A 25,724-nucleotide genomic window follows, 5' to 3' on the forward strand; every position below is an offset into this window, starting at 1 on the left:
CGGATCTAAGCTGCAATTTTACGGCGGCCACTAGGTGGCGTTTCCGTCGAATTCCGCGTCGAGTATGCAAATTAGCTAGTTACGGCGATCCACGAACGTGCGTCAGGCCGGCGCATTTTATTACGTCGTTTGCGTTCGGCTTTTTCCGGTGTATAGCTAAAAATGCTACTGTTATGAGGAGTACTCAATGTTAAAACGAATAAAGAAGGATAATTGCGCTAAACCCAAATGTGCACTTGTATCAAATCAACATGTGACCAAGTATGTGTGCTAACACCTGAATCTATACTGGAAGTATAAATTCATCCGTGGAATCAGGGGGCCGTGGCCGCCTGTTCCTACTGAGCACTGGTGTGTGTAAGCCCAGTAATCAAATAACACTGTGATGTGTCAATCGTGACTACAATGATTGCTATAAAGCAGAGTCAGGGGGCCGTGGCGGCCTGTCCCTACTAAGCAATGATGTGTGTGAGCCCAATATTCAATAACACAAATGATAATAAAACACAAATAATGAATAAACCGTGATAACAGTATTTGCTACAAAATATACCACAAAATTAATATTATTGTGTAAAGTCCATAAAGTCCAAATTGGAAAAATGAAATAAAATAGGTGATAAGTCCATATAGCAATGAAGACACCCGTGAGAATTCCAGGAATGCTGTAACTAGGCACCAGACGTGAATCCACCACCAATCATGCAGCTGCTTACCAGAAATCAGGGTCCTGCCTGACCACTATCAACATATCTCTCAACCAAAGATTTTTAAGGCAGTAGTAGATCCTCCACTTGCACTAGAACCAAGCCGTACTCAGCGATGGATATAGAAAACAACAAGACAGAGCTCCACATGGCATAAAATCCGGGTGATTTATTTAAAACAGCATTAAACAAATATACAACTCACATTTGTAGGTAAAAAAACCAGCAATTGGCCTGTAACGCCGGCCGGACGTATGCAGGAACAACAGCCACTCGTTGGAGAAATGAAGGGGATGGCGTCCACACGTCACTCACTCCACCCGACGCGTTTCGTGACAAGATCACTTCTTCTCGGGGTACGAGTGGCGTGGGACGCCACCCCTTTTTATAGGAAAAACAATAATAATCAATAATCAAACAATTCCACTAACCAAGCCTCGCTCCGGGATCCACACGCGCACCGGAAGTGTATCAATCTACATCCGGATCACTGAGTTTACCGGAAGCCGATACCCATAGGTTGCCCAATGACTTCGCCCAAAGGGGCGGACACTTATGACGCGCGTGACATCCACCACAGCGAGGCGTGGCAGGAACACCCCCTAAAGACAGGACTTTAATGTCACTGCTCAAGGTTTTTTAAAATTACAATATAGTAAAATAATCCGAGTGGTGAAGTATCAATTGCTGCGCATGATCACATTATGTGCATCGCTGGTCAGCATTGAAATCCTCACTCGGTCAAAAGTTTTCTTATTATTTAAACTAAAATAGAATAAAATGAAATAAATCTTAAACTAAATCATGACGCTGTAAACCACGCCTCGTCATGAGTTACTGGCGCATGCGCCAATATAACGCCTCAGACTGCTTGCGTTCCACACAAAGCAGATCATGATTGGTTGGCAGGGCGGGCTCACCAATATCCTTATAGGCTAATGATGAAATAACCTAGCAGCTTTAAATGTAAGGCTGCTGACAAATAAACTTGGCATTATTAAATATAAACCCCGCGTGTTGGTATATATCATTGGGCTAATATATTGGCTGAAAGTACAACTTTTATCTGAGTGGCGTTACATGAAGTGACTATACTCAATCTTATTCGAAATTGTATACTTCTGTGAACACAAGTCAAAATAAATCAATTAGTGAAATTAAATCGTTTCTATTGTGTAAGTGACCGCGCTAAGCGGAGACCCATATACTAAAAAACACGGTTAGTGATTAAATCTCAGTGAATCCACACTTAATCCCCAGATTAGGGGTAATCAAATAGTGAACCAAAAAATTAAAAAAGAATTAAAAATTTATATAATTATGAAGTTGATGGTTTATATTCCGAGTGACTCTAAAGGCAAACTTGCTCAAAATTATGTGAATTTTATCTCCAAATAACACATCCGTGATTAGTTATTATTTCATCTGTACAGACAGCGTTATTGTCTTCAGAAAATTAAAATTGAAGTTGCAAAAATAAATGAATAAATAAAGAATTGCACAAAATAAAAATTAAGCGTTATTTATAAAAGCGTTAATATCAGTGTCCACGTTGAGGCCATAAGGGAGATATGTCCTCAATCTATGGATCCATGCCATTTCAGTTTTAGAGATTTCTCTAATTAAAGAACTCCCCCTCCAGTTCGGCTTGTATTTGTCGATGCCCACAAACAAGGTTCCCTCGGGGTTTCTGTGGTGAACCAAGTCATAATGCCTTGAAACCGAATGGTTCGGAAAACCACTTCTTATCTTGGCTATATGCTCGTTCAATCTAATTTTAAGTTCTCTTTTAGTCCTCCCCACGTACTGTAACCCACATGGACATTGAAGCAAATAAATCACCCCTTTACTCGAGCAGGTGATAAATGGTTTTACTTCATGGGTTCTTCCAGTACTGGTGGAGGAAAAATTTGAAATCTTCCGGTCTTGACATTTGTTTAGAAGGCACACTTGGCAATTCTTACACCTGTGGTAACCCGTGAGGTTTTGCCAGAAAACTCTTATTTCACTGGGGGGGTCCTGGACACTTGGGGCCACACTGGCTCCCAAGGATGAGGCACCTCGAAACACCACAGACGGTCTTACTGGTAACACAGGTGCAAGTACAAGATCGCTTTGCAATATATGCACCTGTGGTAACCTCACAGGTTACCACAGGTGTAAGAATTGCCAAGTGTGCCTTCTAAACAAATGTCAAGACCGGAAGATTTCTCATTTTTCCTCCACCAGTACTGGAAGAACCCATGAAGTAAAACCATGTATCACCTGCTCGAGTTTAGAAGGCACACTTGGCAATTCTTACACCTGTGGTAACCCGTGAGGTTTTGCCAGAAAACTCTTATTTCACTGGGGGGGTCCTGGACACTTGGGGCCACACTGGCTCCCAAGGATGAGGCACCTCGAAACACCACAGACGGTCTTACTGGTAACACAGGTGCAAGTACAAGATCGCTTTGCAATATATGCACCTGTGGTAACCTCACAGGTTACCACAGGTGTAAGAATTGCCAAGTGTGCCTTCTAAACAAATGTCAAGACCGGAAGATTTCTCATTTTTCCTCCACCAGTACTGGAAGAACCCATGAAGTAAAACCATGTATCACCTGCTCGAGTAAAGGGGTGATTTATTTGCTTCAATGTCCATGCGGGTTACAGTACGTGGGGAGGACTAAAAGAGAACTTAAAATTAGATTGAACGAGCATATAGCCAAGATAAGAAGTGGTTTTCCGAACCATTCGGTTTCAAGGCATTATGACTTGGTTCACCACAGAAACCCCGAGGGAACCTTGTTTGTGGGCATCGACAAATACAAGCCGAACTGGAGGGGGAGTTCTTTAATTAGAGAAATCTCTAAAACTGAAATGGCATGGATCCATAGATTGAGGACATATCTCCCTTATGGCCTCAACGTGGACACTGATATTAACGCTTTTATAAATAACGCTTAATTTTTATTTTGTGCAATTCTTTATTTATTCATTTATTTTTGCAACTTCAATTTTAATTTTCTGAAGACAATAACGCTGTCTGTACAGATGAAATAATAACTAATCACGGATGTGTTATTTGGAGATAAAATTCACATAATTTTGAGCAAGTTTGCCTTTAGAGCCACTCGGAATATAAACCATCAACTTCATAATTATATACATTTTTAATTCTTTTTTAATTTTTTGGTTCACTATTTGATTACCCCTAATCTGGGGATTAAGTGTGGTATAGTCACTTCATGTAACGCCACTCAGATAAAAGTTGTACTTTCAGCCTATATATTAGCCCAATGATATATACCAACACGCGGGGTTTATATTTAATAATGCCAAGTTTATTTGTCAGCAGCCTTACATTTAAAGCTGCTAGGTTATTTCATCATTAGCCTATAAGGATATTGGTGAGCCCGCCCTGCCAACCAATCATGATCTGCTTTGTGTGGAACGCAAGCAGTCTGAGGCGTTATATGGGCGCATGCGCCAGTAACTCATGACGAGGCTTGGTTTACAGCGTCATGATTTAGTTTAAGATTTATTTCATTTTATTCTATTTTAGTTTAAATAATAAGAAAACTTTTGACCGAGTGAGGATTTCAATGCTGACCAGCGATGCACATAATGTGATCATGCGCAGCAATTGATACTTCACCACTCGGATTATTTTACTATATTGTAATTTTAAAAAACCTTGAGCAGTGACATTAAAGTCCTGTCTTTAGGGGGTGTTCCTGCCACGCCTCGCTGTGGTGGATGTCACGCGCGTCATAAGTGTCCGCCCCTTTGGGCGAAGTCATTGGGCAACCTATGGGTATCGGCTTCCGGTAAACTCAGTGATCCGGATGTAGATTGATACACTTCCGGTGCGCGTGTGGATTCCGGAGCGAGGCTTGGTTAGTGGAATTGTTTGATTATTGATTATTATTGTTTTTCCTATAAAAAGGGGTGGCGTCCCACGCCACTCGTACCCCGAGAAGAAGTGATCTTGTCACGAAACGCGTCGGGTGGAGTGAGTGACGTGTGGACGCCATCCCCTTCATTTCTCCAACGAGTGGCTGTTGTTCCTGCATACGTCCGGCCGGCGTTACAGGCCAATTGCTGTTTTTTTTACCTACAAATGTGAGTTGTATATTTGTTTAATGCTGTTTTAAATAAATCACCCGGATTTTATGCCATGTGGAGCTCTGTCTTGTTGTTTTCTATATCCATCGCTGAGTACGGCTTGGTTCTAGTGCAAGTGGAGGATCTACTACTGCCTTAAAAATCTTTGGTTGAGAGATATGTTGATAGTGGTCAGGCAGGACCCTGATTTCTGGTAAGCAGCTGCATGATTGGTGGTGGATTCACGTCTGGTGCCTAGTTACAGCATTCCTGGAATTCTCACGGGTGTCTTCATTGCTATATGGACTTATCACCTATTTTATTTCATTTTTCCAATTTGGACTTTATGGACTTTACACAATAATATTAATTTTGTGGTATATTTTGTAGCAAATACTGTTATCACGGTTTATTCATTATTTGTGTTTTATTATCATTTGTGTTATTGAATATTGGGCTCACACACATCATTGCTTAGTAGGGACAGGCCGCCACGGCCCCCTGACTCTGCTTTATAGCAATCATTGTAGTCACGATTGACACATCACAGTGTTATTTGATTACTGGGCTTACACACACCAGTGCTCAGTAGGAACAGGCGGCCACGGCCCCCTGATTCCACGGATGAATTTATACTTCCAGTATAGATTCAGGTGTTAGCACACATACTTGGTCACATGTTGATTTGATACAAGTGCACATTTGGGTTTAGCGCAATTATCCTTCTTTATTCGTTCTTTATTTTGTTTATACACAATTTAATTGCTGCTTATTAATCCCAACCTATTACCTTTGCGCAGTTGTTCCTAATTTTTTCCTTTATTATCTGTACTCAATGTTAAGTATGGCCGTCCTTCCGGCGTATAAATTTGAAATTTTTACGTTGTTTGCGTAAGTCGTTTGCGAATAGGGATTTGCGTAGAATAACGTCACCGTCGGAAGCATTGGCTTGTTCCGGGTTAATTTCGAGCATGCGCACTGGGATACCCCCACAGACGGCGCATGCACAGTTAAAAAAAACGTTTACGTCGGGTCACGACGTATTTACATAAAACACGCCCCCATCACAGAGATTTGAATGGCGCGCCATTACGCCGCCAAAGATACACTACCCTGCCGTAACTTACAGAGCGGATTCTTTGTGGATTCAAAAAAAAGTAAGTTACGGCGGCGTAGTGTATCTTAGGCGGCGTAGTGTATCTTAGGCCTCGTACAGACGGGCAAACATGTACGATGAAACCGGTCCGCCGGACCGTTTTCAGCGTACATGTCTGCCCGAAGATTTCTGTATGATGGCTGTACACACCATCATACAGAAATCCGCGCGTACTCGATACGCGGCGACGAGGCCGCGCCGTGACGATGACGCAGCGACGTGCGCGGCCCTGGCAGTTCAATGCTTCCACACATGCATCGAAGTCATTGTACGTATGCGAGGGATGGCGGCCGCTCGGACATGTACGGTAGGTCTGTACAGACGACCGAACATGTCCGACGGACCGGATTCCAGCGGGCATGTTTCTAAACATGTTTAGAAATATTTGCCCGCTCGAAAAAGGCCCGGCGGGCAAATGTACGCTGGAATCCTGTCCGCTCGGCTGTACAGACGACCGAACATGTCTGCTGAAACTGGTCCGCGGACCAGTTTCAGCAGACATGTTCGGTCGTCTGTACGGGGCCTTAGATACGCTACGCCCGGCGCATAAATGCGCCGCTGTACGAGGATCTGCCCCCTAGTATTTTGTTCATGTTGTATCCCTTCACAGCTTTATACACATACTTTATGGCCCAGATTCACGAAGCTCAGCGCATCAATAGGCGGGCGTATCGCAACGCAGATACACTAGACCGTCGAAACTTAGAGAGGCAAGCAGCCTATTCAGCAAGCAAATGCGCGCTGCGATGCGCCATCGTAATGTAATTTTGATGGCGTAACCCGACGTAATTCAAAGTGGGAAGGAGGTGGGCGTGATCCATTTAAATGAAGCGTGACCCCATGCAAATTAAGGTCCGAACGAACGGCGCATGCGCCGTCACGTGATCGCATCCCCCGCGTCCCACTGCGCATGCGCCCCAATTCGCCTCTCGTATTCCCCCCCACGATAACCCAGCCCACCGTTTCCGCCCAGGGCATAAATCCGCACGGACATGCGCCAGTCAAGTGCAAAAGTACACCTGCTGGTTTTGGTCGTTTGGTGTGGCTACTTTTGCTTTGTTCAGATCAAAAAAGATGTCTGAGGCTGGCTCAAAAGATAGGAGGGAAAAAAACTTTATTATTGAGGAGAAGGCGGTGATTATTGATGCCATGAGAAAATATAACAAGTTCCTCCACGGCAAGGAAAGTGGCTCGACCAGCAAGGTCCGTAAGGATCAAATCTTGGCACAGATTGCAGCGGAGGTGAGTGCCCTTGGCTATGCCAACCGGACCCCAGACAAGATCGCCAAGAAGATCAACGACCTGCGGCGTCTTGTGAAGGAGAAGGTGGCCAAGATAAAAAAACACAGTAGGGGCACCGGAGGTGGACCAGCCCTGAAACTAAGACTGACACCTGATGAGGAGGTCATTGCCAGGTGCCTGGAGAAGGAGCAGGTGGAGGGCCTGGAGGGCTTCGAGTCAGTTGATCAGCCCTTGAGGACAGGTGAGTGTGTTTTTTCTTTTATCTGGTGTATAGCATGTGTGTGGGGGGGGAGTGAATATGTGACAAGTGTGTGGGTCCACCAACATGTTACTGTTTTGTGTCATCCACAGATATGCAGGATGAAGCGGGCCCATCCTCGGCTGCTGGCCAACCAAGCCCATCCCAGGATACCAGTGTCCACACCTCTCCATTAGAGGAAGTGGAGGAGGAGCACGGGCACCTGGATGATGGCATATATCTGGGGGATGAGACCACCGTCGCTGGACCCTCCCATACCTCCACCTCCATAGGGGATACCCCCCCAAGGGACTCAAACTTCATTCTAACCCCCCCAAGGCCCTCAAATGTGGGATCCCCCCCAAGGGCCTCCACCCTTTTGGGAAGCCCCCTAAGGGCCTCCGACCTTTTGGGAAGCCCATCCTCCCTAAGGGAAGTTCCCTCAGGGTCCTCCCCATACATTCGTCCCCAAGCCTCACCTGCACCCAGGAAGGCAATTAGGAAGACGAGGGGTGATCCTGATGCCTTAGAAGCCACTTTGGCTATGGACCTGGCCAGGCAGACCCAACATGTGGGTTCTGTTGCATGTGATATGCGCCGGGTGGCAGCCAGCCTGGCCTCCATGCAGCAGACCCAGGCTGCTTTCACTGCCACCATTAGTGAAAATGTGCAGGAGGTCAGTGCCAACAGCACTGCGTTGGTGACCTGCGTTAGGGACCTGGATGACACTAATTCAGGCCTTGTGGCAGAGGTGAGGAGCCTGGGAGTGGCCATACAGGCCAATACAGCAGCCATTGAGGCGGTGGGGAATCAGACCACTGCGGTCCTTACCCGCATAGCCCTGGCTTTAGAGGGTATCCAGGCAGCCAGGGAGAGACCGGGGGATGTTCCTCCTCCCAATGACCCACCCCCCCCACCCGCGGCTGCCCCCAGGCAACAGAGGGCACGGAGCCTTGGCACTAGGCGTAGTACACGTCGGGCCAGATGAGTGCCATTTAGATTATTTTATTTTTATATTCAATTTGATTTTTGGTTATTAATTGATACTCATGATATGAGTGATATTTTGTTATTATGATACTCGATTGGAGTTGTATTTATTTTATTATTATTTTGGATATATATATTGACAATTATTTACAGAGAAACATACAGCAACATAATTGGAGCCTTGACGTGGCGTTGCTGCTCCCAAGTACCGCACGGTGTACTTCGGTCTAATCCAATATATTGGTGTTTGGGGGGGGGGTGTGTTAGGGACCACAGTGGGGTGCATGCGTGCATTAGCATTGTGACATGTTTCATGTGCGTGTTGCACGTGAAAATAAGCCTTCCACGAGGCATCTCCTGACTGCTCTTCCCTCTGCAGACGGGGGACCCTCGGTTGGGGGGGGAATCTCTGGTTCGGGGGTCAGGTCATGACGGACTTCAACCTGCAGGCCCCTTCTCATGGCGAAATTGTGCAAAATGCAACATGCACCGATAATCTGGCACACAAAGTCTTGGGCATACAACAGTGTACCCCCAGACCTATCTAGGCATCGGAACCGTGACTTCAGGAGGCCAAACGTGCGCTCCACCACTCCCCGGGTACGTATATGAGCCTCGTTGTAGCTTCTTTCTCCTGGTGTTTGTGGGTTCCGGAATGGGGTCATCAGGTGGGGTCCCAGGGCATATCCAGAGTCACCTGGAAGGGAAAAGACAGGAGGATGTTAGTCATGCATGTGCCCCTCGTGATGTCTGCATCATGGGGGGGACAGTAATGCCTGACACCCATGTCACTCACCAACCAGCCAGCTGTCCCCATACACGTTCTCTTCAAATTGTCTTGGGATGTCGCTTTGCCGGTAGATAAAGCTGTCATGGGTGGCCCCAGGGTGTTTAGCACAGACGTGCCATATGAGGCCTTGAGCATCGGTTATTACTTGTACATTAATGGAATGCCAATTCTTCCTGTTACGGTACATATGTTCAGCGTCACGGGGGGGCTGGAGTGCCACATGAGAACAATCAATGGCCCCCACAGTGCGTGGAAATCTGGCTATTTTATAGAAATCGGTTCTTGCCTTTGCCTGCTGGACCTCCTGGGTGGGTCTCACAATGTGGTGGGACATCCGTCTCAGGATAGCGGGTACAACTTGGTGCACGCACCTACTCATTGTGGATTGGGACATCCCAGCCAAATTTCCACTGGTTCTTTGAAATGATCCACTGGCTAAAAAAATGCAGGGTTGCCATGACCTTGAGCAGTGGCGGCACTGCTTGTGATCGATGTGTTGGGCTGGTGAGGTCATCCTGCAGGGATCGTACTATTTCCATGATGGCTTCAGTGTCAAATCTCAACAAGCGAAACACCTCCGATTCCACCATGCCAAAGAGGTCCATGCGATCTCGGGGTACCCTCTCCTGTGCCCTCCTCCTCCTCCTGCGTGCGCGTAGACGCCGTAGTAGTATGACCACGGCTGCCCCTGACATGTTGGCACACAGATGTGTTGTCCTGCAAGTGTTGTTGCTCAGCTCCTCTGTCACGCTGCTGCTGTTGCTGCTCTCCAGCTGACCTGTGCAAGTCCGTTGCAAAGTTACCCCTGCTTTTATGAAGGGTAACTTTAGATCGGGCTAGCAGCTTACGCGCACCGCGCGTAGCCTACGGCGGACAATCGTACGCATGTGAATCGGCATTTCTCCCTCATTTGCATAATTGAATAGCTAATCAATGGGAACGAAGAATACGCCTAGCCTAAATATGCGCCTAAGTTTCGCCGGCGGAGGACAGTTGCGTTGGACGGGTGAAGCCTAAGTTCACGTGTATGTGCTTCTGTGGGTACCGCGCATCGATACGACGGCGCACATCTACACTTACGCCGCGTATCTCGAGATACACCGGAGTATCTCTTTGTGAATCTGGCCCCATATGTGCACTACAAACTGATGTCTACAAAGTGGTCTTAAAGCTGTTGCATTGCCTGATTTAGATCTAACATCTATGCATGGCTTTATACTTTAAAATCACTTCTACTGAAAATCTTTGTTGAAGGATACAGTTAATTAAATAAGACCTTTATGTATCACAAGGTTAAATTGGTACATTTACAAATGAAAAGGCTCTTGTATTTCTTAAGCACCTCAAGCTAATAAATGAATGTACAAATGCTACAGCTTAACTGACCAAGTAGGATGTTCCAAATTCAATGTCATACAACATTCAAGTTGACTACAGATAAAAAACTAACTATGCGTTGTCAAATAAAATTTTTATCTATCAGAAGACTGTGGGCCAGATTCACGTAGAAATGGGCTACGCTGCAGCGGCGTAACGTATCCCATTTACGTTACGCAAGTTTTCGGCGTAAGTGCTTGATTCACTAAGCACTTGCCTGTAAACTTGCGATGGTGTAACGTAAATCCGCCCGGCGCAAGCCCGCCTAATTCAAATGGGGCAGGGACCATTTAAATTAGGCGCGTTCCCGCGCCGAACGTACTGCGCATGCTCCGTCCCTAAAATTTCCCGACGTGCATTGCGCTAAATGACGTCGCAAGGACGTCATTGGTTTCGACGTTAACGTAAATGGCGTCCAGCACCATTCACGGACGACTTACGCAAACGACGTGAAATTTAAAAATTTGACGCTGGAACGACGGCCATACTTAACATTGGTTAGACCACCTAGAGGGCATGCTTAGTTTTACGCAACGTATCTCTACGGAAACCATGTAAATTTAGAGCGACGGGCAAAGCGGACGTTCGTGAATCGGCGTAACTAGTCATTTGCATATTCTACTCCGACCGCAATGGAATCACCACCTAGCGGCCGGCCTAGAATTGCAGCCTAAGATCCGACGGTGTAAGTCACTTACACCTGTCGGATCTTAGGGCTATCTATGCGTAACCTGATTCTATGAATCAGCCGCATAGATACGACAATCGTATCTCAGAGATCTCTTTTGTGAATCTGGCCCTGTGTATCTAAAAGATGAACTAAAAGAAATATTAAACCCCCAAAAAAATATTTATTATAATGCAGCTTACCTATTCTTATGTTGTGGCTACATTTGTTTTCAAATTTTTAGGCTTTCTTTTCCTTTATTTTAACCCTTTGATCTGGCCAGTAAGAACAAGCAGAACAAGGTGTCCTGCAGATGTAGCAGTTAGAGGGTTGAAACAAACCATTTACTACTGACAGGGGTGCTTATAATTACCAGCTTTTTTCATTTATGTAAAACCTTTATCCCAAAGGGTAGCTGCTTATTTTAAATAAAAAGCGTTAGCTGGAGTTTGGCTTCAATTTGTCAGTGTATTTAAATCTGCTAGTCCATCTAACACTCCCCTCCCCCCAGACTGACAATAATACTGTCTGAAGGGGCCTCTGTGAAAGAAAATAAAACAAATCTGTATTTTTCTTGCACATATGTAGACAGGTGCTGCCAGGGCCGGCCTTTGGGGTGTGCGAGCCGTGCGGCTGCACAGGGCGCCATGGGCAACAGGGGGCGCCGTGCGGCACACACAGCTCACAGAATGTGAGTCACATCAGGGCCGATCCTAGATGGGGTGCAGTTCACCCAGGCACCACAAAGGTGGGGGCGCTCAAGCGCCAGAGTGTTCCCCTCCCTCCTCCTTGTCAGTGTCTCTTTCGCAATCGCTGCACTGTTTCTCAGGTCTGTCCTGGTCCCCCCCGCAAGCCGTGCAGGGGGGGGGGGCTGCCTGCCTGTAACACTCCCCCGTCTAATGCTGTCCCTCAGGGATCTCCAATGTCTCCGGAGGCAGCCTGAGTTGGTGGGCGTAGCTGGGGGTGTGGCTGCTTCCTCCACTCCTCCCACAGACTCCTTCACTCAGGCTGATCCCACAGCTGAAGGAGAAAGAAACAAGGACACAGCAGTATCTCCAGGCATTCTGTAAGTTAGTTACTGCACTGCTGCACATGACCCTACATAGAGTCCTGACCTGGCACCATACCACCCCAGCCTGCCCTATGCCACCTCAGCCTGCCCTATAGCACCTCAGCCTGCCCTATAGCACCACAACTGCCCTCTACCAACTCAGCCTGCCCTCTACCACCTCAACCTGCCCTCAACCACCCAGCCTGCCCTATACAACGCAAACTGCCCTATACCACCGCAAACTGCCCTATGCCACCGCAACCTGCCCTATACCACCCCAGCCTGCTCTATGCCACCACAACCTGCTCTATACCACCCCAACCTTCCCTATGCCACCGCAACCTGCTCTATACCACCCCAACCTGCCCTATGCCACCGCAACTTGTCCTATGCCACCTCAGCCTGCCCTATGCCACATCAGTCTGCCCTATGCCACCGCAACCTGCCCTATACCAACCGAGCCTGTCCTATACCACCACAAACTGCCCTTTGCCACCGTAACCTGCCCTATACCACCCCAGCCTGCCCTATGCCACCACAAATTGGCCTATACTACATCAGTCTGCCCTATATCACCCCAACCTGCCCTATGCCACCGCAACCTGCCCTATACCACACCAGCCTGCCCTAAACCCACTATGCCCTATCCAGGCATGCTGTAAGTTACTGCACTGCTGCACATGTCCCTACATAGAGTCCTGACCTGGCACCATACCACCCCAGCCTGCCCTATGCCACTGCAACTTGCCCTATGCCACTCCAGCCTGCCCTATATCACCTCCACCTGCCCTATAGCACCCCAGCCTGCCCTATAGCACCACAACTACCCTCTACCACCCCAGCCTGCCCTCAACCACCCCAGCCTGCCCTATACCACCCCAGCCTGCCTTATATTACCCCAACCTGCCATATTACGCCCCAGCCGTCCCAATACCACCCTATACTTTAATTAGCAGGGGCCATTTGGGGGGGCGCCACAGGATTATCTCGCACAGGGCGCCTGAACACCTAAGGCCGGCCCTGGGTACTGCGCTACAGAAAGATGGAGAAGAAGGAGACATTTCCTTCTTCACAATCAGTTTACTTTTACTGTCTGCTGTTATGCTGAATATTGTGTTGCATTATCCCCTCCAGCCAGCAGAGGGAGAACTATAGCCAGAATAGCCTATGGAATTCTAAGCAGAATGCTGAGTATCATGGGATTCGAATCAGTCTGTATGCTATATTGTGTTATTTCCATTGTTAATTCATTTTATGTTTGCCTAGCTACCAGCCATATTGGCTGACAATATATTAAGTTTGCCTTTGCTACCTGGTTTGGTGTCTGTTTTTTTTTTATATAGCACCACTACTGGTTACTAAGTGTAAGGCTGGCCATACATTATACAGTTTTCTTGTACAATTTTCCTTTAGATTTAGCAAAACCATATAATATGAGGTCAAACCTAAACACTTTCAATTGGTTTGCAATCAGGAAGGCCCTCGCACTACTTTTCAGTGGTTCATTGTGCTCTTGCTGGGTGTCATGTGCGTTCCTGTGCCTTCAAGCGGTATAGGCTCCCTCCAGGCACTAGTGCCCTTAAACTATCCACTGCTATATGTGCTCCTACTTAGGAGACTCTGAAAATTATTTAGGACAGCAGTATATACAGAGGAGCCTTGACATGGGCACTGCAGCTTACTCATATATTTGCAAATGTGTGCAAACAAAAGCCTCTGGCCCAGATTCTCAAAGGGCTTACGACGGCGCAACGCCATGTACGCTGTCGTAAGTCCTAATCTGGGCCGTCGTATCTATGCGACTGATTCTTAGAATCAGTTACGCATAGATATCCATTAGATCCGACAGGCGTAAGGCTCTTACGCCGTCGGATCTTAAATGCAATTTTTTTTTTGGCCGCTAGGTGTAGCCTCCGTCGTTTTCCCCATCGAGTATGCAAATTGGCTAGATACGCGAATTCCCGAATGTACACGCGGTCGACGCAGTGAAGTTACGACGTTTACGTTAGGTTTGCCCGGCGTAAAGTTGCCCCTGCTACATGAGGGGCAACCAATGTTAAGTATGGCCGTCGTTCCCGTGTCGAAATTTAAAAATTTACGTTGTTTGCGTAAGTCGTCCGTGAATGGGGCTGGACGCCATTTACGTTAACGTCGAAACCAATGACGTCCTTGCGACGTCATTTGGAGCAATGCACCCTGGGATATTTTATGGACGTCACATGCGCAGTACGCGCATGCGCAGTACGCGCTTAATTTAAATACTACACGCCCCCTACCCGCCTAATTTGAATTAGGCGGGCTTGCGCCGGGGGATTTACGCTACTCCGCCGCAACTTTACACGCAAGTGCTTTGTGAATAAAGCACTTGCCTGTAAAACTTGCGGCGGCGTAACGTAAATAAGATATCTTACGCCCGCATAGTTTTGCGCGATTCTACGAGAATCTGGGCCTCTGTTTTTACCGTAATTGTTGGTCCCAAATTGGGTTGTTTTGCAGGCTGGCTGGTACGTGTGCTGGGAAATTAGAGCAGGTAAGTTCAGATTAATAGAAGAGATACAGAACTTCAGAATCACTCCCCTAAAAAATTTGAAGCAGTGGCCACTTTTACAGGAAAGCAGTAAACCCCTTTAAAACCACTTAAGGACCGAGCCTCTTTTTCAGATTCGGTGTTTACAAGTTAAAAACATTTTTTTTGCTAGAAAATTACTTCAAACCCCCAAACATTATAAAAAAAATTTTGAACACCCTAGAGAATAAATTGGCGGTCATTGCAATACTTTTTGTCACACAGTATTATCGCAGCGGTCTTACAAGCGCACTTTTTTTTTTAATTAGAAAATAAAACAGTAAAGTTAGCCCTTTTTTTATATTATGAAAGATAAAGATAAATTGATAACCAACATGTCACGCTTCAAAATGGCGCCTGCTCGTGGAATGACGTCAAACTTTTACCCTTAAAAATCTCCATAGGTGACGTTTAAAAAATTCTACAGGTTGCATGTTTTTGAGTTACAGAGGAGGTCTAGGTATATTGCTCTCGCTCTAACGATCATGGCGATACCTCACATGTGTGGTTTGAACACCGTTTTCATATGCGGGCGCTGCTCACAATTTTGTCATTTGAAAAAATTACAAAAAAAATGGCCCTTTAAGAGCTATGGGCGGAAGTGACGCTTTGACGTCGCTTACACCCTGCTATGGTATGGAGACGGGTGGGGGCCATCTTGCCCTCACTTGTATTCATACCCAACAGGACACAGGAGCGATCGTCTCCACTGCTTCCGACGGCTCCGGTAAGCGGCGGAGGGCGCGGGAGAGTGGCAGGAGGGGGTGCCTCTCCCTCCGCTGATAACGGTGATCTTGCGCCACAGAGACCACCATTATCGTAAACCAGACGGCCGCCTGAAGAGATGGATACCTCGGTTATGGCAGCAGTTGCAAGTGCCGACGTATATAGTCATTAGGTGGTCCGGAAGTGGTTAAGGGCACGGCAGAAAGTTGTTCATTGTGCTTGTTCTTTTTTTTATATATCTGAAATTGTATCTGTAACAGTACATAGGAGAATTGTAATAGTGTAACCTTCAAAGTTCATATCAGTTCAGGAGACTTTTAACACAAGACTTGGATTTCCTACTTGAGTCATCAGTACATGCAGCTGCTTTAGAAAAACATATTTAACATGTAAAATGTTTGTACTATGGGTTTTTTGAGCTACAGTTTATGTTAATGTCCAAGAAGATATTCATCAACTCCAATTACAAAATATTTCCATAAAGATGTTTGTGAATATGTAAATGAGTTTGACTGCAAGATTCAGTGTAATTACCAAATCGAAATTTAACTAAGCGACAGCATCACAATAACAGCACAAAGCAAAATAAAATAAAAGCTATTTTCTTGTAATGGAAATCAATCAATGGAGAAATTGCTTTTCTGTGTCAGTTTTCTTTTTTTCTATTACCTACTTACAAAATAAAAGTTTTACTTACCACATCAATTATTTGAAGAAGAGAAAGTTGTAGTTCTACGAGTAAAGGCTGGGAGTCATTCATCACAGGTCTTTCGAGGCGATTGTAATTCCTTAAAAGTTCTCTGTAAAGTTTCCTTTGGTATTCACCTTGATGGGAACCTTTCAAGAGAAGAAGGATTTAACAAAAGATGTAATATTTTCGTTTTATACTATATTTAAAGTGTCATGTGATATACGTAATATTTATTCCTGATCTTTGTTTCAAGGGGTAATCCTACCCAAAATGGATACAGCATTTCAGTGTATGGTGGACACTGGTGGGCTGAATCCATCATTTTGAATCATGAATTTTAACCCTGAGATTCTAGCGAACAGCCAAAGTTCTTAGCCCTCCTCCATTTACCATGACTAATAAGGCCGTTGTTGATGGGCTTTGGGCATGTGTCAATGGCATCAGTTTAACACAAGTTTGAGACTCTTCTGAGAACATTAAGAGTAAGCCATCTACCCAACTGTCTCTCTCCTCCCTAGGTCATTAGTACTCACTCAGAGGATCATGGTTTGCCTTAGGCTGTCTCCTTGTAGGTTATTTTTTTGAGACAAGATTACTGCAGTTACTTCTGACTTGGGCACACTTTTCCCTTGAGTTCTTACTTTAGTTGGAGGCCTCTTGCCACTAACTTTTCTTTTTTCCTAGTTCCGAGGAATAGCTCTGCCCCTGTGTGGTTGCCTTAACTCTCCTTTATTATGGAACAATCCAGTGTCCCTTTGGATTACACAGACTATACTACAGAGCACTCCCAACACTTGTAAGGAAGGAGAGGGGGAACTGTCTCAGCAGGTTATAAAAGAGAGCGATCACAGAAACTTCTATTCCTGTCTGATATGAACTTGATATGATATGAAAAAAGGGTTCCCTGGGTCTGGTAGAAGACTAACATCACACAAGGTAACCTGTTGTCTGCTGGGAACTGTTGTGGTTCAAGGGCCCCAACATTGCCAGCCAAGTTTTTTTTATCATCATTAACCTGCCTAGCGGTATTTCCGAGTCAGGCTCGGGGTGAAATTTCAGTTCCATTAGTGGTAACCCCGAGCCAGATACAGGGAGAGTTACTTACCTTGTCCCCTGGATCCTGCGATGTCTCCCCACTGTGTGTGCGAGCTGTCTCCTCGCTCGATTCACACAGTGCCTGTGTGCCTCCGAGCTCCGTTCCCTGCGATGTTGTGACACACGGGGGCATAGATCAGCGCCAAATTCAAAAAAGTAAAAGCACATGTAGCGCTCATCTCCGAAGGAGCCGCTGGTTATTGAATGGGATGGCAGATCTACCTCATGGCTCTTTCCGAATGTCTAGGAATGAATGATGCGCACAGCAGCAGTAAAGGAATGTCCACGAATAAATGTCTTTTTATGTGCACTTTATTACCCAGCCGGGTAAAAACAGTTAACAGGTGATGAGAGGGGTAGAGATGAAAAGAAGTGAGGAAAACAGCAGATTCGGGCATAGTACTTGGAACAGTCCTGTTCCTATGCATAGCAACTACCTGAGTGGGCTTAGCGTGTCCGGATAGGCCTCTCTCACTGACCTAGCAGCGGGAACACCGCTCAAATCTATTTAGAACAGAGTCTCTGCCACAGACCCTTTGAAATTAATGTCAGAATGGAACCTCTGCCACAGGCCCTCTTAAATGAATGTCAGAATGAAACCTCTGCCACAGGCCCTCCCAAATGAATGTCAGAATGGAACCTCTTTTGTTAACATCTTCACAGGTACCAACTGAAGGAGGAGTCGATCCCTCAGTGTCCGGTCACCTCGATCCCCAATGGTTCGTCAGAATCCTATTGGACCGCCAGCCTCTCATTGGCGCTCCTCAGATGGACTCCCCACTGAACAGCTAAACTCGCTTGGGATCTTCAAAGTGGGAACCCTATCGACCACTGGGTCCCCGTCCTGCTCAAATGCTTTGGACCAATTTCAATAGCACCGGTTACCTTGGAAGTAACCAGGCGCTACACACAGTATACATACAGTACACTGTAATCTTACAGATTATAGTACTGTATAAAATAAATAAACATCCCCTTTGTCCCTAGCGGTCTGTCTAGTGTCCTGCATGCAGTTTTATATTAAAAATACAGTTTTTTCTGCCTGAAAACTGGAGATTGTCCATAGCAACCAAAAAGTGTATATGTATTAATTTACCCTTTCGATTATATGCCATCTTAAAATTTGATATTAATATATGCTAATTAAAGTGTAACAACACTAGGTGGTATAAAAGGGCCTCACTGAACCTTGGGGAGATAACTTGGTTACTGTAAAAGGTACTACAGAGGTACGTAACTCCTTTCAAAAGTATGAATAGTGAAAACAGTAGAAAGTATGCAGAAAACAATGGAAAAGAAACACATGGGATTTGATGCACCACTGCCCGTGAACACTATTATTCGCTTCCTTTAGGGAAAACATACTCCTGATTAGGGCACTGAATATGATAAAGGAATTACTTATACAAATTGAATAGTTAGGGATGACTGCATCTATTAGATGTAAATGAGCATCATGGTTCAATAACTTTCTTACAATAAGAAATGAAAATGAATTTCACAACAGTTACGTTATGAAACTCATGATTACGTGTAATTTTATATTTAACAAGAATTGTACCAAGCTGGGTTTTGGAATGAAATCTGACACTGGAAGAGTATGGCTATTATGCAAATGCTAAAAATCTTACTATTGCCTGGGGAATGTAGATTATGATATGCAGTCTACATTCAGAAACTTGTAAAATATACTCTTAAGCATTTTACACTTTCAAGGGAATTCAATCAGTTCTGTATAAAATCAACTGTGCCATCTATATAAACTATCCTTTGTACTTTTCACCCCATATATTCTGGTCTGAAAATCTGTACAAGACTTACATAATATAAAAAGTTTGATTTCCAATTAAAGTAAAACCACCTGCCAAATGTTTTTATATTTAAAAGCCATTATCGAGTTATAAACACACCTCTGCCAGTCAATATGATTACTCTGCTACTTCCTTGTTTAACCACTTGCCGACCACCGCACGCCGATATACGTTGGCAGAATGTCAGCGGTGGGCAAATGGACACACCTGTACGTCCTCCTTAATTTTCCGGCTAGTAGGCGCGTGCCTGCATGACCATGCAAACTGCATGACTCGATGTCCACCGGTGTCCTGCGATTGTGGCACGAAGAGGCAGAACGGGGAGATGCCTATGTAAACAAGGCACTTCCCTATTCTGCCTAGCAACATGGGCCCGGAATCACATACATTGGCGCATATTTATGCCGGCGTAGTGTATCTTTTTTAGGCTACGCCGGCGTAGCGCAGAGCGCCAAGCACAGTATTCACAAAGCACTCGCTCCCAAATCTACGCTGGGTTTCCTCGGCGTAAGCCAGCGTAGGTGGAAGTGGGTGTGAGCCATGCTAATGAGGTGTGACCCCATGTAAATGATGTACTGTGCGTCATAAAGATACCATTAACGTACGGCGCATGCGCCAAAAATATGCCGAAGAATATCTATCAGCCTAAACTGAGGAAAACATTTTTTTTTTATATATTTTTGGGGATATTTATTATAGCAAAAAGTAAAAAATATTGCTTTTTTTTTTCAAAATGTACGCTCTTTTTTTTATAGCGCAAAAAATAAAAACCGCAGAGGTGAATAAATACCACCAAAAAAAAGCTCTATGTGTGGGGAAAAAAGGACGTTAATTTTGTTTGGGTGCAACGTCGCACGACCGCGCAATTTTCAGTTAAAGCGATGCAATGCCATATATCGCAAAAAGTGCCCTGGTCAGGAAGGGGGTAAATCCTTCCAGGGCTGGAGTGGTTAGTGTTAAAGTATATGTAAACCCAAATACTATAATCTCATATTCGCTTTAAAATGTTATTGTCATTTCAAAAGTCACTTTTAATATGTTTAAATCTGCAGCTTGCATTAAAATAATACCTGGTGATCCTGGGTACTTTTTTTTGTTATGGGGTAACAGTGCTCTGTCACTCTGTCAGGCCTCGTACACACGACCGAGAAACTCGACGGGCGAAACACATCGTTTTGCTCGTTGAGTTCCTTGGGAAGCCGTCGAGAAACTCGACAAGCCATTTTTCTCCATTCCCGTAGAGGAAATAGAGAACGTGCTCTCTTTTTGGCTCGTCGAGTTTCTCGACATATTCCTCGACGGAAATGTACACACGACCGATTTCCTCTGCAAAAAAATATCGCCCAGCAAGTTTCTTGCTGGTTTTTGCCGAGAAACTCGGTCGTGTGTACGAGGCCTTAGACATTCTCACAATGGAGACCCCTGTTACAATCAGGAGAACCTGTCCTAAGAAATGCCATCCAGCCATTGCTTCAGTGAACGTACAGTATGTAGATAGGAAGCGGCTGCAGGAAATCAACAATACTGATATCATATATCATAGAAGAATGAACAAAGTGAAAATAATTATTTAAAAAAAAAATCGCAATTGTTTAAGATGCATGGGGGGAATTTACTAAAACCTGTGCACACAGAATCTGGTACAGATGTGCATAGTAACAAATCAGCTTCTAGGTTTCATCCTCAAAGCTTAAATGGTCACTAAAGGAATTTTTTTTTTTGCTGAAATGACTGTTTACAGGGTATAGAGACATAATAGTTAACTGATTCCTTTTAAAAATGATTAACAATAGATAAAAACCAATCATATAATGTAGCTGCAGTTTAGTTTCTTTTTTGCTGTTGTTTCCTGGTTCTCTGATGTACAGAGAAAAAGAGCAAATAGAGGGCAGTGATGCTTTGTAAAACAAAACTGGATTGATGCTGACACACAGTAATCACACCTCCTTGATTAGTCACCACAGTGAGAAATCTCCCAGTACTGTGGTGATCAGGAAACAGACAACCAGGAAGTGCCCAGGAAGTGTCCAGAACAGAGAGGAATTACAGCAACATCAAAGCAAAAACGAACAATGAGGGCATGAAACCAGGACTGCAGTAAGGTAAAGGAAGCTATTTAGCTAAAAAAAATTCCTTTAGTGACCCTTTAATTAAACAAGCTGAAGTTAGAAGCTGATTGGTTACTATTCACAGCTGCACCATATTCTGTTTCCACCAGTTTTAGTAAATCTCCCCCATAGTTCTTTGGCAAACTGAATATCACTCAGATAGGGTTTACATTCATTTTACTCCCCAGCTGTGCCCAAAAAAATGAAACATCAGTTTTTAATGTACTACAGAAAATGCAAATAGACTGTGCACTTTGCAGTTGCACTCATTTTCGCCAGAGCTTAGTGAAAATGGTGAAACTGCACTCTGTAAAGAATACCCAATTGGGTGCAATGAAAAAAAATATTTTTTTTGCTTGCACATGATTAAATAATGGAAATTAGCAGAGCTTCACTGCATTGACTGAGCTCTGGAAAACAAGTGCAACTTAAGAGCCGGTTCACACTGGGGCGGCACGACTTTGGGGGCGGCTCGGCAAGGCGTCCTGAAGACGACTTCAGAGGCGACTTGCAAAATGACTTCTGTATAGAAGTCAATGCAAGTCGCCCCGAGTCGCCCCCGAATCGTACAAGAACCTTTTTCTAAGTCGGAGCGACTTGCATCGCTCCTATTAGAACGGTTCTGGTGAATAGAATGAGGAGTCGCCCCAGTGTGAACCGGCTCTTACTTGAAAAGTTCAAACTCTATTTGCCTTTAATAAAACATAAATCAACCCCTAGTACCATAATAACTCTTTTATTATATCTAAATATTTATTGACTTACCTACTTCATCCTACCTATAGTAACTTCTTCAAATATAGTCTATGGGGGTGGCCATCTTAATACTAAATTCTGGCCATTTTCAAGGCTAATAGGCTGCCTATTGTTACAGAACAGTATGATTTACATAGACAGGATCATCAACACCATATTCTGGTATCACTTATTTTGGATATGTAATTTTTTTGTTTTTAATTTTTACATTGCTTAAATACAGCAGCGCTCCAATATGATTCTTTCCCACTTGAAAAAAGGCTTTTCAAGGCCGTTTTGTCTGTGACACTTGATTTTTATTATCAGAGGATAGTAGGCCAAAACTGATTGGTGGAAGTAGCTGTCACAGCAGATCAAAAAGCTTTAGGAATATTTTCTCTTACAAAAATAACGCATAATGCAAAACAATTAAATTGTATAGTTTGAGTGCTTATTTTCTCACAGTACCACACCATATTGTCCCAAAGGTTTAATAAAACATGAAAACAAAGGGCCAAATCCTCAGCCAGGCGGCGTAACTTAACTTTTACCATTTAAGTTACACTGGCGGAAAATTTCTACCTAAGTGCCCGATCCACAAAGCACTTACCTAGAAATTTTTTGGCCGTGTAACTTAAATGTCTCCGGCGCAAGGCGGTCCTCTTCTGCAGGGGGCGATGACAATTTAAATGAGGCGCGCTCCCGCGCCAGCCGTACTGCGCATGCTCGTGACGTCATTTTCCCGACGGGCAGTGCGCGAAATTACGTTACGCCAGGCTTTGTGGATTGCGACGGGACAATAAAGTTGCGTCGGGTAAAAAAAAAGTTACGCGCCGAAAAATAAAATTCAAAATTTAAAAAAAATTGCGGCGATCGAAAAAAAGGTCTGTTTTTACAAGGTGTAAACAGTTTACACCTTGTAAAAGCAGCCCTAATTTTACGTATGCAAACGTAAACTTACGCAGAAAAAACAAAGCTGAAAAGCTTTGTGGATCTCCGTAAGTCCTCATTTGCATACGCAAAGCGGCATTTCAATGCGAATTGCCCCCAGCGCCGGATGCGGTTCTGCATCCTAAGATCTGACAGTGTAAGTGTCTTACAGATGTCAGATCTTCTGCCTATCTTTGGAAAACTGCTTCTGAGGATCAGAACAGCAGTTCCGCCTGCGTATCCCTTTTGAGGATTTGGCCCAAAGTGCACAAAAACACTTCAAAACCACCACCAGATATTCTCCAAACTATCTCTCATCCATGCACCCCCTATTATTCCTACTAGATTTAAAATATAGGTTTCAGTTATGTAATTGGTTTAAGAAAATACAATTTTAATAAAAAATATATATTAGCTAGCATCTGGACAGTAGAAAAGCAATTAAAACAGGGAACAAATAGAAAAAGAAAATGCAGGTTGTCTATTTCAATAAAAAAAATTGTCTATTATCTGAGAGATAATAGCCACAAATATTGCACAGTGGCTTGACAATATGTGCGCAGCTTGGTTGGCCGCCAATATAAAAGGGAGAGATAAGCCAGATATTATCTTGAAATATAATTTACAGTGTATTATTTGAGAGACAATAGCCACAAACATTTTTGTCACCAGAGCAGCAGAATAGGCCATAAACTTTGAGATACAATGCAGGGTTAACCCTGCATCAAACACTTAAAATATTCAACAGCTGAGTTTACGCTACAGAAATATTATGTGACAGCCGCAATACAGGTGTTATCCTGAAACAAACATTAGCAATTTCACAGCTGAGGCTCAACGGCAAAAGCATTGTGCTGCCACAGCAGCCTTTGTTATTGTTCCTTTGCCTTTCTTTTTGGTGCTAGATAGTACAGTTTCTAGCTCAACACTCCATGTCTCTAATTTTACAGCTCAGTTTAGTTTCACTTACCAGGCTGAAACAGGGCTTAGTCATTATCTACCTACACTTCAAAAAACTAGAAAAACATCCTTTGCACTGAATGTATCCAAACTCTGTTGGATTAAACTTCTGTACCCTATTAAAGAGTTAGGGCCCTTTCACACGTGCGGACCGTATGTCCGCATTTTCATCCGTCTGTTGCGGATGAAAACGGGACATACGGGGGCGTGGCCTGGACATGGCTGAGTGAGGAGGCTTTCCATCTGAGCTCCCGGCCTGATCCCCCTATTTTCGGCCAAAAAACGCACTCAGACCGGCATGATACCCGTAAGGAAATACGGGACTAGAGCAGCATGTAAAGGGACCCCTTCCGCGAAGATCTCGGGGAATATTCAGAGGTATTTCAAGGCCTGCCAGGAAGTCTCCCCCGATCCGGGCCTACCGGCGACGCGAGACCATCCGGGAGTATCCCCACGTGGCGCAGCGGTGGACCCAACTGGGCAAATACCGAACCCTGGTGGTTCAGAGGACTGGCTCACTTTCACCTCTGACCCTCCGGAAGACCCCCCAAGGGAGGAGATGGCGGACCTACAGGCTCCGGAGCCGGTGGGCTTGGATCCAGCCATCAAGGCCATGCTGCAGGCCCTACCGACTAGGCGAGACATTGAAACGCTAATATTGAAGCTGGAAGAGACACACAGGAGAGATATTCAGGAAGTGAGAGGGGAAGTATCCACACTTACTGATCGAGTGGCTTCGGGCGAGGAATCGGTGTCCTCCCTGGCGAACCGGGTGTCGGCGCTGGAGCAGGCCCGGGACCAGAACCGAGAGGCGGCTATAACGCTACAGCTCCACTTGGAGGACGTGGAAGATCGAAGCCGCCGCAGTAACCTGCGGATTCGCGGGGTCCCCGAGCCTGCGGCGGCGGAGAACGTGGGCGCCAAAGTGATCGGCCTCTTCCGCGAGGTGTTGGAGGATCCGGAGGCGGTGGTCACGCTGGACAGAGCGCATAGAGCGCTTGGGCCTAAGCCGACGGATCAAGACAGGCCGCGAGATATTGTGTGCCGCTTGCATCGATATGCCCAGAAGGAAACAATGCTCCGCAAGGCCTGGGATCTCGGGGACATAGAGATGGACGGTGCCCAGATCCGTATCATGCCTGACCTCTCCAGAGCAACCCTCCGACGCAGAGCACTACTACGCCCTCTCCTGGACCTCGCCAGGCAAACGGACCACACATATCACTGGGGATATCCACTATTAGTGACTTTTCGGAAGGATGCCGGCGCCTTCACCCTCCGGACCGCTGCGGACCTCCCGGACCTCTTCCGTTTCATGGGCGCGGAGCCCATTCAAGTTCCTGACTGGCTGCAGTTCTTCCCGCGCCCGACCGGACGGTCGGGTGCACCGGCGTACGGAGGTCCCCTCGCCCCACGTCCCCAGAGAGGCAGGAGGCGCCGCAACTCGGCTCGAGGACGAGCGGCACGTGAGTAGGCCGTAGGCCGCACATCTGATCCCTCCACCTATGCCACCACACCTCCCCGACCCCACGCTCTCGGCCCTGGAGAAACCCGTGCCGCCCACCCGGCTACCCGCACCCCTGGAAACACCCGGAGCCGGATGGCAGACGGGATAGACCTTGTATGGGGGGTCCACCCCCCCTCCCCCCGCTTACCTCGATTATGGCCGCCCCGCTTGCGGGTCTTTGCCTCAGGTGACATTCGGCGCTGACCCCTCTCCACCTCACTTTTGATGCCCCGGGGAGCTGCCCTCGGCTTTTGATCTTCCTCGGCTGAAGGGATCCTATTAGGGGGA

General features: G+C 45.6%; 1 protein-coding gene across 1 annotated transcript in view; it reads right to left on the reverse strand.

Annotated features, from left to right (window-relative positions):
- LOC120913924 (neuronal acetylcholine receptor subunit alpha-7-like) overlaps window positions 1-25,724 on the reverse strand; it is a 252,605-nt gene that overhangs the window by 197,618 nt on the left and 29,263 nt on the right. The window contains exon 2 of the mRNA XM_040324284.1: window positions 16,297-16,436. Within this exon, the coding sequence (XP_040180218.1) occupies window positions 16,297-16,436 (140 nt within the window). The remainder of the gene's footprint in view (window positions 1-16,296; window positions 16,437-25,724) is intronic.

Source organism: Rana temporaria, chromosome 1, assembly GCF_905171775.1.
Source record: "Rana temporaria chromosome 1, aRanTem1.1, whole genome shotgun sequence".
NCBI lineage: Eukaryota > Metazoa > Chordata > Amphibia > Anura > Ranidae > Rana > Rana temporaria.